This window comes from Meles meles, chromosome 2 (genome assembly GCF_922984935.1).
Source record: "Meles meles chromosome 2, mMelMel3.1 paternal haplotype, whole genome shotgun sequence".
In the NCBI taxonomy this organism is placed as follows: domain Eukaryota; kingdom Metazoa; phylum Chordata; class Mammalia; order Carnivora; family Mustelidae; genus Meles; species Meles meles.
The window spans coordinates 65413425-65428474 of record NC_060067.1 but is presented as its reverse complement, the minus strand read 5'-3'; the positions used below and the strand labels follow the sequence as shown (position 1 = coordinate 65428474).

Here is a 15050-nt window from a genome sequence, read left to right as displayed (position 1 = left end):
CACAGACCGAAGAAGATGACAGCGGCTTTGCCAGCTAAACATCCCAGGTCATACTCTGGAAACGTCTTCGGAACAAAACCACAACAGAACAGAATTCATACCTGTTGATTTAGCAAGCAGTGCATGTCCCTCAGGGGCTGCACCTGCCCCAAGCCTCCCACGGACCCACCTTTCCTGTCCGCCAGGCACCGACGAAGAAGCTTGACGGCCTCGCGCCGGCCCTGCTTTGCGGCAAGGATCAGCCAGCCCACGGCGGTGCAGTTGTTCAGCTCCTCGTCTGCGTCATCGGCGAGCTGTAGGTAGTGTTTCCCCACCTGCAGCGAGAACCCGGTCAAGTCACACTCCACGGCACCCCCCGTGTGCTGCACCAGGGCTCCTGTTCTGCATCCTGATCCTGACCTGCTCCCCAGAGCCGGGCAAACTGGGGCTTCCCGACCCTCTCCTGCCCCGTCCTCCTGGCCAGGCTGCCTCCCGGACCTTGCTCGCCCAGGCCAGGAAAACAGGGGGTGGGAGCAGGGCTCCTGGGGCATCTGCTCCCAGCGGGGCCTGTGGGACCCTCAGGGCCCTTGATCCTCCGAAGCCTGTGGGGAGGGTGTGGGCCCCCCTTCACAGATGAGAAGATGGGGTGGGGGGGCAGGGGCACTGAGGGCAGACAGGAAGGAGGGAAGGCACCCCAGAGGAGGGGGGCCAAGATGGGGTGTGAGCTGGACGTGGGCAGGAACACGGGATTTGCAGAGGGTGGTGGAAGGCAAATGACACAGAGAACATGCGAACACAGCAAACGGGCCCGGCATCCCTGCTCCCGGTTCACACAGCACCGGCTTTCCCCAGGGCCACTGTGCAGGGCCTGTGGGCTGAGCTTCCCACCGACACATGGTCCTCACCTCCGTCTGTGCCTTGGGGTCCCCTGCTTTGGCCTTCTCCAGGACTTCTTCAAAGGGCACTTCTACATCTCCCCTCACGGGCCCTTTCAGAGGAGAAAAGCACACAGAATGTCACGAGGCTGGTCCCTGTTGCTGGTCTGGGAGTGGAGGGGACTACAATGATGGGCTCAGACCCAGGGCAGCTTCGTTAAAATCCAGGTCAGACGCAGACAGAATATGCCAGCATGCTGCCTTCCAGTGATGCAGACAGCCCCAGAACGTGGACAGCAAAACCGCCATGGAGAGGAGCAGCTCAGAGCAGCAGGAAGGACGAGGATGAGGGGGCACAGATGCCAGTCCTACCCTCACCCCGACCTCAGACCTGCCTGAGTTGGGCTCTAGAAAGATCCTAGGACTCCGGCGTGAAAGCCCCTGACCTAAATAAACACCTGTGCCCCAACAGACAAACCAAATCCATGTTTTCCAAGACTGCCATCTACACGCACATGAGTTCTGGAGGCCACGATCAGAGCGCGCACACACGCGCGTATATGTTACATTTACAGCAGTGAATCATGATCAACTTCCCACGTGACTCTGCAGTGAAAGGCACCATTTCCACAGTTCAGAAACCTGTTGGAGGTACATGCTCAGGCTGCTGGGCCTCCCCACTCTGCTGGGCCTTTGCATTATTCCCAATACTCACTGATTTTATAAAACAGGGCCACAGAACCACTCTGGATATATTTTCTTGTCATTCTCCCAGCCAGTCCTTCAGGTGTGTTACTAGACCCAAGGGCCCAAACATCATACAGCTCATACTATAGTCTACTTTCTAAGAAGTTATTCTGAGTTATGAAAGCATCATGGAAAGACATCAACTTTACAAGCTTACCAGCAATGGGCAGCCAAACGATAAAAAATTTAATATTTATTTATTTATTTATTTATTTATTTATTTATTACCAGTGTCTGTCTTTGCTTTATACAATGAAAATGCGGGGGCCTCGGTCCGGCCCCACACGCCACCTTAGCAGGTCCTAGACACCTCCAGGCAACCTGTGGGATGTACCACTACCGACTCCCCTGTAGGTGCCCAGTAGGAACGGACGGCCTCTCATCTCTAGAAGTCTCTGGAAACAAAAACGGTCTCCTGTGACATCACCCAAGGACCAGCCTTCCTGAAGGGTTCATCCAGCCTTTCCCAGAACCAGCTCTGCCAGGCTTGGAGCTGGCTCTGCAGCCACCAGTGCCACCAGGCCCTGCATTCTGGGCACTAGAGTCCGCAGGACACAGGACTCTGGGAGGAGGCCGGGGCATGGCCTGGGCCAGCGCAGCCTTCAGGTGCAAAGATGGAGAGGCACGGGGGACTAGGGTCAGCTCAGAGCAAGGAGGCTTCTTCTTAAGACCTCACAGCTCAGGTACACACTGCAGCCCTCTTGTGGGACGGCTGGAAGATACCAGGTCACCTCTTCCTGAGACCAGACTGGGCTTCCTTGCCAAGGTCCTTGGGGCCCCTGCCCAGTGTGGCCTCAGCATGCCCACCCTTCCCTCATGCCCAGGACCTTGGTACTTCCTGAGCCAAGGCCACTGCTCCCTTCTGACCCCTGTCACATCCCCTCCAGCCCCTGGATGCACACTCTGGCCTTGAACACGAGAGCACAAAGCCTGCAGACTGCAAGCCAGTCCCTTCCATGGGCTCCCGGGGAGGAGTGCACACGGAGGGAAATCCAGCCTGCGTGTGACTCTGCCGTTAGCATCAAAGTGCCGTGTGACCTAGCCAGGGTCATTTTCAACCCAGTCATTAATATCCAACCAACGGGACGGTTATGAAGGACAAGATACTTTGTGTTACATAACCGGGCCAGAGTTGGCATTCCCAAAATGTGGGTTTCTTTTTCCTCTCCACTTCCCACCTCTTGGCTGACCCCAGGGCCTTTGCCGCTCACTGACGCTGCACCTCCCACCGCAGGGCCCACCGGGCACCTCCCACAAGTCCAAAACTGAACTCGCAAGCCCATGTTCTTTCTGTGTTCTGATCAGAATAGAGAGGATTCGAGCATACATCTGTTGGCTGAAGATGCTGGCCATGATTAATTCTTCACGGAAGTTATTCATAGCCTGGCGTTTCAAGAAGTCTCCCCAGTAGACAGAACCTCCTTGAAACATACGCCACACCTTCTTTGTGATTCCAGGTCCTACTTGGCACTGGTAGAAATATTTCTACGACTACTCAAATGTTGGACCCATGCTGCAAACCTGTCAGAGGGCTCTGGCTTTTTCCATGTAAGCAGGAGCCTTCCCATAGGTCAAGGGCTCACTGGCCAGTGTCATAACCCCCCAGAACTGGCTGAGGCAGTGTGGACCAACAACCATGAAACACACTATTCCTTGCACATGCAACCTACATTCCTGGTTTTTTCTGGTCCCAGCACTTTGATGTCCTGTTTGGGCACCCACCGTTCCCTGTATTGGCCATCAAGGTCTGGTGCCATTGTCCCTCACCCACGCTTGTATGGTGGGGGGCGGGGTGTGCCCCCGTCTCCCTGACCACGGTACTTTGGTTTCAGAGTTGGACACAGACCCAAGCTAGGCCAGTAGGGCTTGCATTGAACTGCTGGGAAATCAGCATCCTCCTGCCGCTAGGTCTCAGCTGACAGACACCAGAGGGGAGGCCTGGAGGGCCACCCAGTGAGAGAACCCACGTGAGGTGAGGGAAAGTGGAGCTGCGGTTGCTGATCACAGCATCTGAGCCCCTGGATCCAGTCCTAAAACCAGCACGCTATATACTCTACAGATCCTGGAACTAAGAAATTCCTCTCAACCTGGTTTGGTTTTTTTTTTTTTTGGCTTATCTCGATTTATACCATGTCTGTGTGTCATTCACAACTGGAGGGCTGACAACTCTAACTCATTTTTGAAAGGCTTCCTCTCACCAAGCAGCAATAACCAGAGCTGCTGACCTTGGGCAGGTCTGCATGCCTCTGCCAGAGCCCATGGGAGAACCACATCCATGCCCCTTCCTCATCTTTTCGTTGTTTTCTCCACAGATTCCCCGCATTAGAAAGCTGTGCGTGTGCCCTGCTGACTTGGTATGTGACCCTTGATCTTCTCTGGAGCTGTCCCCTCTCCCTGGCGGGGTCCTTTGCCGTTTTCCTTTGCAACTGGGACGTGGTGTTTCACAGCTCCCACCAGGCTTCACAGGGACACTCTGTCCAGGGGGTGGGTCTGACCCAACCAAGTCCAGCTGCCGGCACTGCGCTGGACCCTGCGACTGGATAAGCGGTGCAGGATGGAGGGACGAGGAAGGGGGCCGCCAAGGGAAGGAGGGTGGGCAGGGTCCGTGGCGCTCCTGTCTCTGCAAATCCCAATGCGGGGACCCAAGGACATGTTCCGCACAGTGACTGCACTGCAAGTTCAAGTCCCCTGCCCCCGCGGCCGCCCTGCAGAAAGGGAGAAGGTGGTGAGTAAGCCTCACACCCACTCTGGACTGCATCAGGACCCTGGGTCGCGAGTGGGAAGCCCGTGCACGAAGCTCTCCCAGACACGGGAGGAGCAGGACAGAAGCTGGTGCCCTTGTTCCCAACGGCTGCTGGCTGGATCCGCTGCTGAAGTGAAGTTTCGAATTGCTGAGAGCTTGCCAGAAGCTCTGAGAAAGGGAGGGCCACCTGACACCTGCAGGAGGAGGATGGTGCAATGCTCCTGTCCTCCCGCGGCCACTGCCAGCTCCTTCCTCACTCCCCCACCCCCCACCGTCCTCCCTGGTCCTCCCAGGATGCTCACCACTGGCAGCTGCAGGGAAGTGCAGGGTGAAAAGCAGCCAAGGGTCCATCATCTGTCCTTGTAGGCGCCTTGCACCAAGAGGGCTGTCCCACACACGGGATGGCCAGGTTGTCCTCCACCATCGGGGTGTCCCACACACAGGGAGCGGGGGTCACCTTGCACCAAGGGGCTGACTCATTAGCCTTTAGGATGCTGACTCTCATTCTCGTGAACAAACAGTGAACGACCCCTGCCCAGGGCTGGCTGAGCTTAGCCGGGGGATCCAGCCAGGAGTCCACTCTCCTGACAGCCCAGGACGGGGTTGTTTACTGAGCACTGCCCACGTGCTAAGGGCAGCAAGCTGAAGGAGGCAGGACCACTGCCCTCAAGGCCCATCCACAGGTGGGGCGAGCATAGTCACATTTCATCAGTGCGGGCAGTGGAGGCATTGGAAGTCATCAGTCCTGATGTGGGGGGGAGGGGTGGTGCTTCCTGGAAGAAGTGACGCCTGAGGCTTGGAACACAAGTCTTTGGTTAAAGGTAACTGATGAGGGCACACGGCCAACTTTCCAAAGGTCTCAGGAAACCACCTGACCCTGCCACACTGCAGCTCACGACAGGGCGTCCTATAGCGACGAGGTGATCGCACAGGCACGGCTACCAGAGGGACTTGGGCTTGTACTGGGGTCAGGACAAAATAACCTGTATGGAAAAGTCTCTGGATTGTCAATGGCTGACACCTTGACCAGAGAACAAGAACCGGAGCTGTTTATCGCTGTGACTTGTTCCCAGGACAGCAGGGCCTCAACGCTCTGTGCCTGCTCACACTCCCGCATTGGCATTGGTTCTGACCGTCCAGCTCTGAACCCCAGCACTCTCCTGAGGCTCCAGCCAGAGACCTGGGGGCCAGCCTTGCTTCCTCTGCCCTCCTCTCCACCTGCCCCTTGGCCACCACTCTGCCTGGCAGCTGGGAGGCCTGCTTCTTCTTTAATGTGACACAGAGTATGTCTCCCTCTCATTTAGACCCTCCAACACTCCCCCAAACACCCTTCTCCTTATCATGACCCTCGAGGGCCTGCCTGGCTGACCTCCTAACCCTGTACTCTGACTCCTTCCCAGGGGGCCATCGGTCTTGGAGCCCGGAGTCCAGCACAGCCCCACACCGTGCAGGTCCTTCTTCATGTACTCGCCTGGGATCCCTCCCAGAGGGAGGCTGTGGCCCTGCAGCTGGCAGGCCTCACCGCGCTGGCAGTCCTGCTGGTGATCCGCTCTCACCCACCGAGGTCAGCAGAAAGGGCACCTTGTGCTCCCCAGGCCCCCATAATATCAGCTGTCCCCAGCACAGCGCCTGCCTTCCAGAACGGTTACCGTTTGCCTCTGGCTCTCCCAGGCCCAGGGCTCCTGGGGGGCAGGACTGAGCCTCACCAGAGACTACCCTGAAGGCCAGTTGATGAGCCCAGGGTCTCCAGCCCAGCCATCTTTGCTGCAGTTCTACACTGGGCTCCCTGGAGAGATGGCCCCAAGCACTGGGCACACCACCTGCCGCCACCTCCAGTAAGCAGAGTCCCTGAGTGTGTTCAAATTTCCACCTCATGGTCACCGGCTGGATATGAATATGCTGGAGAAGCAAGCACCCCAATCCAGATATAACCTAAAGTGGGGCCTGGCACGGAAAGCATTCCTTCCACACTCATGATTGTTGCAACCCGTGGGCACCTAACTGGGGCTTGCTACACCTTTGCAGACGTGCAAGTGAGGGACCCAACCAACACAGGCCCATGATGCCCCTCCCTGGGCAGATGTGCTCTGGGTTCTGCAGGGCCAACAGGACAGGGCCTGCTGTGTCCGCCTGTGACTGGCAATGGACCCAGAGCAGCACAGCCTGGATGTGGGTCTGGGACCCCAAGATGGCAAGACTGCCAGGGCCTGCTTCTCTCCGTCTTTAGGGGGGTGGAAGGCAAACAAAGCCCTCGGCTCTTTCCTGACTCGCACCCGAAACTTGTGGTCTCAATGCTGCCCTCCGACGACAGTCTGCGTGCTCAGATTGAAACCAAGTGTGTTTCTAGCCATGGTTTCTGTGCCCTGCAGCAGTGAGGCATCTGTGGCTGGGAGCCCAGGGTCAGGACCCCTCGTCTGCCCAGAGGCCTTGGAAACAAAGCAGAGAACATGGCGATCTTTCAAGGAGATGCAAAGATCAGAAGTGCCCAAGGAGCGGGTGAGTTTCTGGAATGAATCAGGCACTGGCCTGACATGAACTGCACAGGGGAGACTCAAGCCGGCTTCCATCACAGCTCCATCTCTGCTGGTCAGATCTGGTGTTAACCCAGGGGCCTCAGGTCACCTGTGGGCCCGTCACTCAGCAGCTGGGCATTTGAGCAAGTCTGTGCCTCAGTTTCCTCACCTCTAAAGTGGGGCAACAACAGAGCTTCCACCCCAGGTCACTGAGGGGATCAGATGTGGCCCAGGGAAAGCCCTGAAGACAGGGCCGGCCACATGGTACACACAGATGAGCACAGCAGGTGCCCATCGCAAGCTGGGGGCTTCTGCACAGGCGGCATGGCTAAGCTGGGGGTGAGCTTCTTAAGCAGCAGCCTCTCTGGGGGAAGGAAAACATGACAAAGCCAGGGTGAGGTGGAGAAATGGGAGGGGAGGTGTGACAAGGCGGCAGTGGGGGCTGGTCTTCCTCAACTCGTCCAGACCACCTAGTGGAATGAAGCCTCCTCTCAGCAGCCTGGGACTAAGGGAGAGAAGGCCCAGCGTCCTGCCCATGGCAGGGGAGGCGGTCAAGAAAGCACCCCCCCCAACACACACGACACACACGTGCACACGACTAGCGTGCAGCAAGGGAGGGGGAGAGAAGGAATCTGGGGCATGCACACAGAAGCCAGACACACAGGGCCCCGAGCGAATATGAAGACCAGTCACCAAAGAGGCTCTTGGCAGGTGGGGGTCATAAAACAGTGGGTGCCCCTTCTAGGAGGGTTGAAGAGGATCTCTGTGAAGGAACCAGGGGGCCAGGCTGCTTAGTGACATGAAGCACAAGGCGCCCACTATCTCGGGGCCCCCACGCTGGGTGCCTGCAGGGGACGAAGGGGTCCGTGTTGAGCGTGCATGCTCCCACACACGCCAGCACCTGAGGAACGTCTCCCCGAGGCACATGGTCCTGGCACTGGTGTGATCCCCATGTGACCCCACGGGGCGCCTACTTTACAGTTGCAGAAACAGGCTCAGTGTAGCCTCCTGACACCCTCAGAGGCACGTAGCTCAAGGGCCTGGGCCAAGATGGGCCTGTCTCTGGCCCTCCCTGGGCCACTCAGGGCCCTGACAATCAGTAACAATCCATGGGGACAGACGCACTCCAGGGAGTCTCAGCTGAGAAACATTCCTGGAGAACTGGCGCAGGAGTCACCTGCAGAAAGCGTTTTATAAGCTGTAGGTTTCAACACAGTGAATCACAAAATCCATTTAACTGTCCACAAGCAGCATTGCTTTTACAGAAAAGGCACCGAAAGGATCAGACTCCTCTCACACAGTAAGGAAGAACGGTGTTTCGGAAATCTCTGTTCCCACTGAGTGTGTGTGTGTGTGTGTGTGTGTGTGTGCCTGCATGCGTGTGTATACACATGGGTGCATAGGCACCCACGTCAGGTGAGGATGGCACAGTGTTTCCTGCTGTGGGTCAAGGTCAGGAAGTTTAGGAGGCAGTGGGGCCCTCAGATGGGTAGGATTTCAGCAGGCAGAGGGGGGTGGAGGAGGGCACATTCTGGGTGGGGCAAAGGGAGGTGGGGAAGCATGGGGGCAGGCCTGGAGAATGTGGACCAGTGCTGGTGTGCTGGGAGATGGGGACCTGGTGCTCAGGGTGGGACTGCACGATCCTATCTGTAATCGTAATCAGAGTGAACAGTCTACACAGCGGGGCTGGTTCCGTTGAGAGTAAGACATCCAGCATACTGGAAAGCCTCGGGTAAAGTACCAGAAAGAACACTACTAGTACCAGTGACATTTTCCACAAACATCAGAGCCAGAGGCTTGGGGCTCCTTCCACCCACAGCAGCCCCGGGAGTGTGAAAACACTCAGACCAGGCTGGTGCTCCAGCCCAGGGACAAGTCTTGTGTGCAGCTCCCTCCTGGAGTATCTCCATCACAGACCAGACCCATGACCATTATCACCTTGAGCCCTCACTTTTCTGCTCCAGATCGGATTCACCTGTGACACCCATGGCCACTTAGGGCCATGCTCAGTGGGCAGGAGGTGGATGGAGGATGGACTAAGCCCTAGCACCCCTGCCTGAGGGTCAGTGAGGCAGTCGGCCCCATGATCAATTGTCCTATCCCACTCTGGTCCTCACACCAGCTCACCCCTGCCCATGGGAGGTGCCTCCAGGGAAGGCCTCGGGGAGCAGAAACCTGAAGAGGCCCCAGAGTGCCGGGGGGGCAGGGCAGCCCTTAGCAGTCCAGCTTGGAGATGGAAGACGATGGTCCAGAGGGCACTGGAGACCCAGGCCTAGGTGCGTTCTAGGGTGGCAGCTGGCCCCTGAGGGGAGTGGCCACGTGGGTCCCCGGACCAAGTAGAGTTACCCGGCCAAATGGCCCTGAGGAGTGGCCATGATGGGCAGGGGACCACATGGGCTCCCCTGAGCACCGTGTGGGACCAGGGCCGGAGTAGTGGGGGAGAGTCTTCCTCTCACTCCTCTCACTCCACAGTGCCTGGTGTGGAATCAGCCTGGAGTGTGTGCAAATCAGTGCTGGAGCAATCAGATCGTAAATAAAATAGGAAACGTGACCTCTGCTACCACCTAAGTCCTTGCATCAAGAGCAAAGCCCGCTGCGCAGGTGGGAGCCCAAGGGACCCAGCCCACAGGAGGAACCAGGCAGGGCACCTGGGCCCAGGACTTGCTGCCCACCTGGCTTCCAGCCCCAGTCCCTTACCTGTTCGGTCTGCTCTTTCTCGGCTCCGAGCACTTGGGGCCCGGGCCATAGCTGGGGCAGCTGTGTCTCCCACGTCTGGTCCAGGGCCAACCTGGGGTCCAGGAGCTCGGGGCGCCTCACTCTTGTCCTGCTCCAGTGAGGCAGTAGCATTGAGCCTCGAGCGGGCCTGGGGCTGCAGCAACGGAGGAGGCTGTGGGCCAGAGGGGCTGGCAGGGGGTGCACCGGGGTCCATCCTGGCAGCGAGAAAAACCAAGGGTCAGACGCACAAGGGCGGCCAGGCCCAGCCTACTCTGGCCTCGAGTGTTGGGCAGAGAGGGGACAGAAGAGAACCGGGGTGGGGAGGAGCGCCTGGGTGGCTCAGTTGTGAAAGGCCTGCCTCTGGCTCAGGTCATGATCCCAGGGTCCTGGGATTGAGCCCACATTGGGTTCCCTGCTGTGTGGGAAGCCTACTTCTTCTCCCACTCCCCCTGCTTGTGTGCTTGTGTTCCCCTTCTCGCTGTCTCTCTCTGTCAAGTAAATAAATAAAATCTTAAAAAAAAAAAAAAAAAAAAGAAATGGGATGAGGGCCACCTCGTGCTCTATATGAGATCCCACTCAACCTCACAGCAGCCCCAAGACCATGCCCATTTCACAGATGAGGAAACTGAGGGAAGAAATCCACTCAGGCCTCTGGCTCAACGGGCCCCATCGCAGTCATGAGCTTGGGCCCTACATCTTCAGGCCCGGAGTCCCCTGCCTCAGCAGGCACAAGCCCTGTGACCTCAGTGTCCTCGCCTGAGCAGCAGGAATGGTGCGAAGTTGTGAGGATCCAGTGAGATAATGCACACGGAGCACTGAGCACAGTGCCTGGCTCGGGGAGCTGAAGTGTGGCCTCCACCTTGTATGTCCCCCCTCCAATCCCTGAAGGTGACCCTACTTGCAGATGTAATTAAGGATCTTGAAATGAGATCATCCTGGATTAGGATGGGCCCCCATCCAATGACCAGTATCCTGAGAAGAGGAGGGAAACACAGAGCCATAGAGAGAAGAATGTCATGTGAAGACAGAGCATGGGACAGGAGGTGCGGCTGCAAGCCAAGGGCCACCAGGGGTCATCGCCTTCACCACAAGCCAGGAGAAAGGCGGGAAAGGATGACCTCTCAGAGTTCCCAGAAGGAACCAACCACAGAGTAAGAGTTAAATGTTAGCAGATAAGCGAACTGAGGACTGGATGCAGGGGAGGAGGGAAGGGGTGGGGGGCCAGGAAGGGGGGAGGCAAACAACCCATGAAGCCAGGATTTAGGCAGATGTGCCCAATGGCAAAGCCCTCCGTGCTAGGCCTGAAAGACAGGACAAGACCCACCAGGCTTGGATGTCACCAGACACGAATATGCACTAAAAGGCAGAGCGAGGTGCCCAAGAACAGAGAATGAACTGGAACAGATTAGAAAGCCTGATGCTTCTACAGCCCTCTCATGACAGGGAAAGGGCTCAGTCAGTAAAAGGGACCTCATGTGCTGATTAGCAAAATGGCAGAAACCACCACTGACACAATGGAGCTTAAAGTTCTGGGAGGTGCCCCAGCTCCAGGATCCCCAACCTGGGGGCCCCGTATGGGTTTCAGGAGACACAGACCCCTGAAACTGTCAGGATGACGTGTGCACTGGATGGGGGACCCAGGTGGCTTTTCCTTAGACTCCAAAAAGATGCTATGACCCTCCCCAGACTCAAGGCCACGTCCGTCCTCTTCACTGAGATGAGGAAAGTGAGCGCAGAGCAGGAAGAGGCTGCTCATGTGGAGATCTGGCCCCATGTCCCCCAGCTCTGTGGTCCTGAGCAGGCCATGCCCCTCTGCTTCCTCCACTGTAAATGGGACAAGTCAGCTCACGAGAAGGCCCCGTGAGGACCAGATGAGAGGACGTGCTGTACATGGGGGCCAGGCATCCCCAAACGCCCAGTGTCAAGCAGCAGGCCTGCCACAGGAGGGGCCCCCTGAATGTTTCTGGAGATGACTGTCACATGAAGAGCTGCAGTGGCCCCAGGAGCCATATGCCTGTTTCCAGGGGCTGCACAACCAGGCCTGCCCTGTCCCTAGCCACAGTCTTGAAGATGGGATCTGTGTCCACCAAACAACCCCACAGATTTCAATCTGGACATTCCTCCGTCTGAAACACTGAGTCCTTATTTTAAAACATCTGCCAGGGGCAAGACAAGAGCACAGCCAAGCCACGTGAATCTGCTTGGAAATCAACGCACTGCTCAGTGCAGTTTCCAAACTACAGGCTTCAGGGAACCCAACCAAGAGGCGGCTTCTATGAAACTCGCCATTCAGCTGCACATGTAGACCAGAGCGAGCACGTAGCCAGGAGTGGGCCAGGGAGACCCATGGTGACAGGCCACATGGAACCAAGTCATGCAGGACACCCACTCCCTGACCTGAGACAGCCAACACCTCAGTTCTTCAGACCACATAGGGCCACGTCCTACCAAGCCACCTCCCATGGCCCGCTGCCCCCAGGATCAAGAGCCATCTCCACAGAACAGCAGAGCACAGCTCGTCTTGACGAAAGCCAACTTGCACCGCCGCACCTGTGTCGGGATGTCGGGAACAGCAGCAGGAGTGGATGTGTATCTGGGCTGCGCTCTGCTCTCCGTGCTTCCCGTGCATGTTCTCGGGGGTGGGGGGCTGCACACAGTGCTGGGAGCCAGGTACCGCCACTAGCCAGTGTGACAGGCAGATGGGTGGCTTAGCTTTTAATCCTCATCCTGTTTCACAGATAAGGAAATGCGGGTCCAGAAAGGTAGGATACGTGCTCGAGGCCACACAGCTCACGGTGTCAGAGCTGGAATTCAACTCCACAAAGCCGGTTTCTGAAAAAGGGGCCTCTCACAATCCAACCCCAGCCACGCCTGCCCTTCCCTCCCTGCCCCTCCCAGAGCTGCCATGGGGCCTCTGTGATGGTGCTCTGGCAGAGAGAGAGCCCTCCTCCTCCAGTGCTGGGGCCCAACGTGCCTCCATCCTGGGAGCGTCCCCGCTGCCTCTGCTGAGTCCCATCTCAGGTAGAACCATCCTCTACCAGGAGACCCCAGGCCAGGGACAGTGCTATCCCTGGCCAATGGGACACAATTTTACTAACACGTGACATGGGGAGTGAGTCCCAGTTTTACCCAGGACCTGCAGCAACTAAATCTTATTGTGTCTCAGTTTCCTCATCTGTAAAATGGGAAAAACACCTCCCATGGAGGGGTGCCATGGGGATTAAGGGCGTGAAAGAAGAGAAAGTAATCTGCAAACCATAAAATATTAAAACGAACAAGCAACCAAGCAAGCAAACACACCCAAGCTGGTCCTCCCGGGTGCTACACCAGGGCATGGTCTGTTGAAAAACACATTCTGGGAGGAACCACGGGGAACCATGGGTTCTGGGTGGCCTGTGGGTTAAGTATTAGGCATATCATATGACAGTAAAAATAACTGTTTCAAGTAAAATCTCTGCTTAGTAAGAATGGAAGAGTAAAAGAAAATTAATTTTCGGGGTCTCTGAGAGTTCCTCAAGCCCTTTGGGGAGCCAAGGGCTTATTATTTACAAACAAGACAACTCACTGCCAGGGTTGGGTCACAGGGAGGATCACAGACCATCTCCTGGTGGAAGGACCCAAATGGCGTTCCCGCCTTTCCTGCTGTTACATGTTCTCTTGCCTGGGATATTGCGAGCCCTGCAGGCAGGGGCTGCGTCTCCTTACCCTGGAGCACCTGCTGCCTGGCCAGGCACGCATCCCAGATCTCATGTGCAAGGTACACGGGGACAGCCTGCTCTCGGGGAGGCAGCAAGCTTAGGGGACCTTGCTGTGTGACTTCAAGCAATTCCCACCCTACAGACCCCAGCACCCCAAAAGCAAACAGGGAGCATCTACCCGCCTCGGCCCCAGCTCCAAGACCCCTCCAAACTGTCTGCTAGGGGGATGCCAACCCCACTGCCTGCTGATGGCCCCAGCAGTAGCCTGGAACCCGTCATTGTGTAAGGCCAAAAAAGCAAAGTGGCTGGCATTCTTTCCACGTGAGTATCAAGGCATATTTTTATCCCATCAAAACACAAAATACCAACACTGAGGAGCTCCGCTGAGGAGCTGCAGGGACCGTGCCTCTAGGGAGACGTGGAGCAGAATGGCCACGTGTGGCCTTCTGCTCCAAACGCTCTAATCTGGCCCCACTCTGCTCCCCTCCCCGGGGTGGGGGCAGCCCCAACCTCTGAAACAAGCCCCCACGGGAAGGCTTAAAGTTGCTCCAGCACCTTCCGACCACAGCCTCCACACCAGAGTCCCAGCCCCGGCGAAGAAGCAGGGATGCCCACAGGTTTCACACGCGAGGGTGTCTGACGTGGCCACACTTTCTGGCACCGTCCAGAGGGGAGTTAAGAAAATTACATCCCCTCAGCACAGTGCTATCCTACAAAGATGTTAGCCATGACCCCATATACAAATAAACATTTATGGTCAAGGAAAATGTTGGTATAACACTGTTAAGCCAGATTTAAAGCAGCATGAGAATTATCCTGTCTCTTTAGAATGAAAACGACATCTACGTGCAGAAAAAGATGAAAGACAAAATACTGGCTCTCTCTGGGTGGAGGAATTATGAGTGGTTTTATTTTATTCTTTTTTCTAAATGTATTTCCCTAATTTTCTATAATAAACGTATAAGGTGTTTGAAATGAAAACAAAATATATTTTACAACCTGCCTGTGACTGAGCTCCAAGGGAAAAGGCCCGGGGGGTTACCCAGCATCTGGAGTGTCTGCTCCAGCATGGCCTGGCCCAGCCCTCTGGCAGAGGGCTACTCCTCAAGACAAGGGCACAAAGCCCTTGGAGGCTCCCAGATACCTATTTTTGCCCCAGAGTATTAAGGGCCAAATCAAGGAACATTCCGACACCACTCGATGTGCCAAGTTCATAGAAACAAAGTGGGAGGCAAGTTGGGAATGCCCCAGTCCTTCATCAAGGACAGCCACAAGCGTCTGCTGAATGGCCGAGTCCGTACTACACACCTGCTCTGAGCCAGGCCCTGGTGGGTCAGCAGACACGGACTGGGGGCTGGTCCTTCACCAGGCATGGTGCTGGGCCTCCCTGCCCCAGGCAGCAATAGAGCTGGCCTTGGAGCACCCACACCCAGTGGGAAGGATAACACCTAAACAGACAACTACAAAGACGAGCAGCATCTGGGACGCAAACACCCAGTGGGGGAAGGGGGTCTTGCTAGCCTTTGGAAGACAGGGGAGGGACTATGGAAGAGAGGCCTTGACTCAGCCTTCAAGACAAGCGGGTGTGAGCCAGGTGAGGGTAGAAGGAAGGAGGAATGGAGGAGTGTGGGCATTCCAACAGGGGACTGTCCTGGAGAAAAGGCAGTGGAGGGAGAGTGACCAGCCATGTGGCCAGGAAGGTGCAGGTGGCTGGGAAGTGACCGCTGGGGACGGGACACAGGAATGAGAGAAAAGGCTGTGTGGGCAGCAAGGGCAGGTC

The 15050-nt window shown here is 56.6% G+C and overlaps 1 protein-coding gene across 1 annotated transcript in view; it reads right to left on the bottom strand.

The window, feature by feature from the left end:
- Window positions 1-15050, bottom strand: part of WFS1 (wolframin ER transmembrane glycoprotein) — a 30066-nt gene that overhangs the window by 12975 nt on the left and 2041 nt on the right. Inside the window, exons 2-4 of the mRNA XM_045998023.1 lie at window positions 9555-9787; window positions 885-967; window positions 170-314 (exon numbers count right to left, since the gene is read on the bottom strand). Coding sequence (XP_045853979.1) covers window positions 170-314; window positions 885-967; window positions 9555-9786 — 460 coding nt within the window. The 5' untranslated portion in view covers window position 9787. The remainder of the gene's footprint in view (window positions 1-169; window positions 315-884; window positions 968-9554; window positions 9788-15050) is intronic.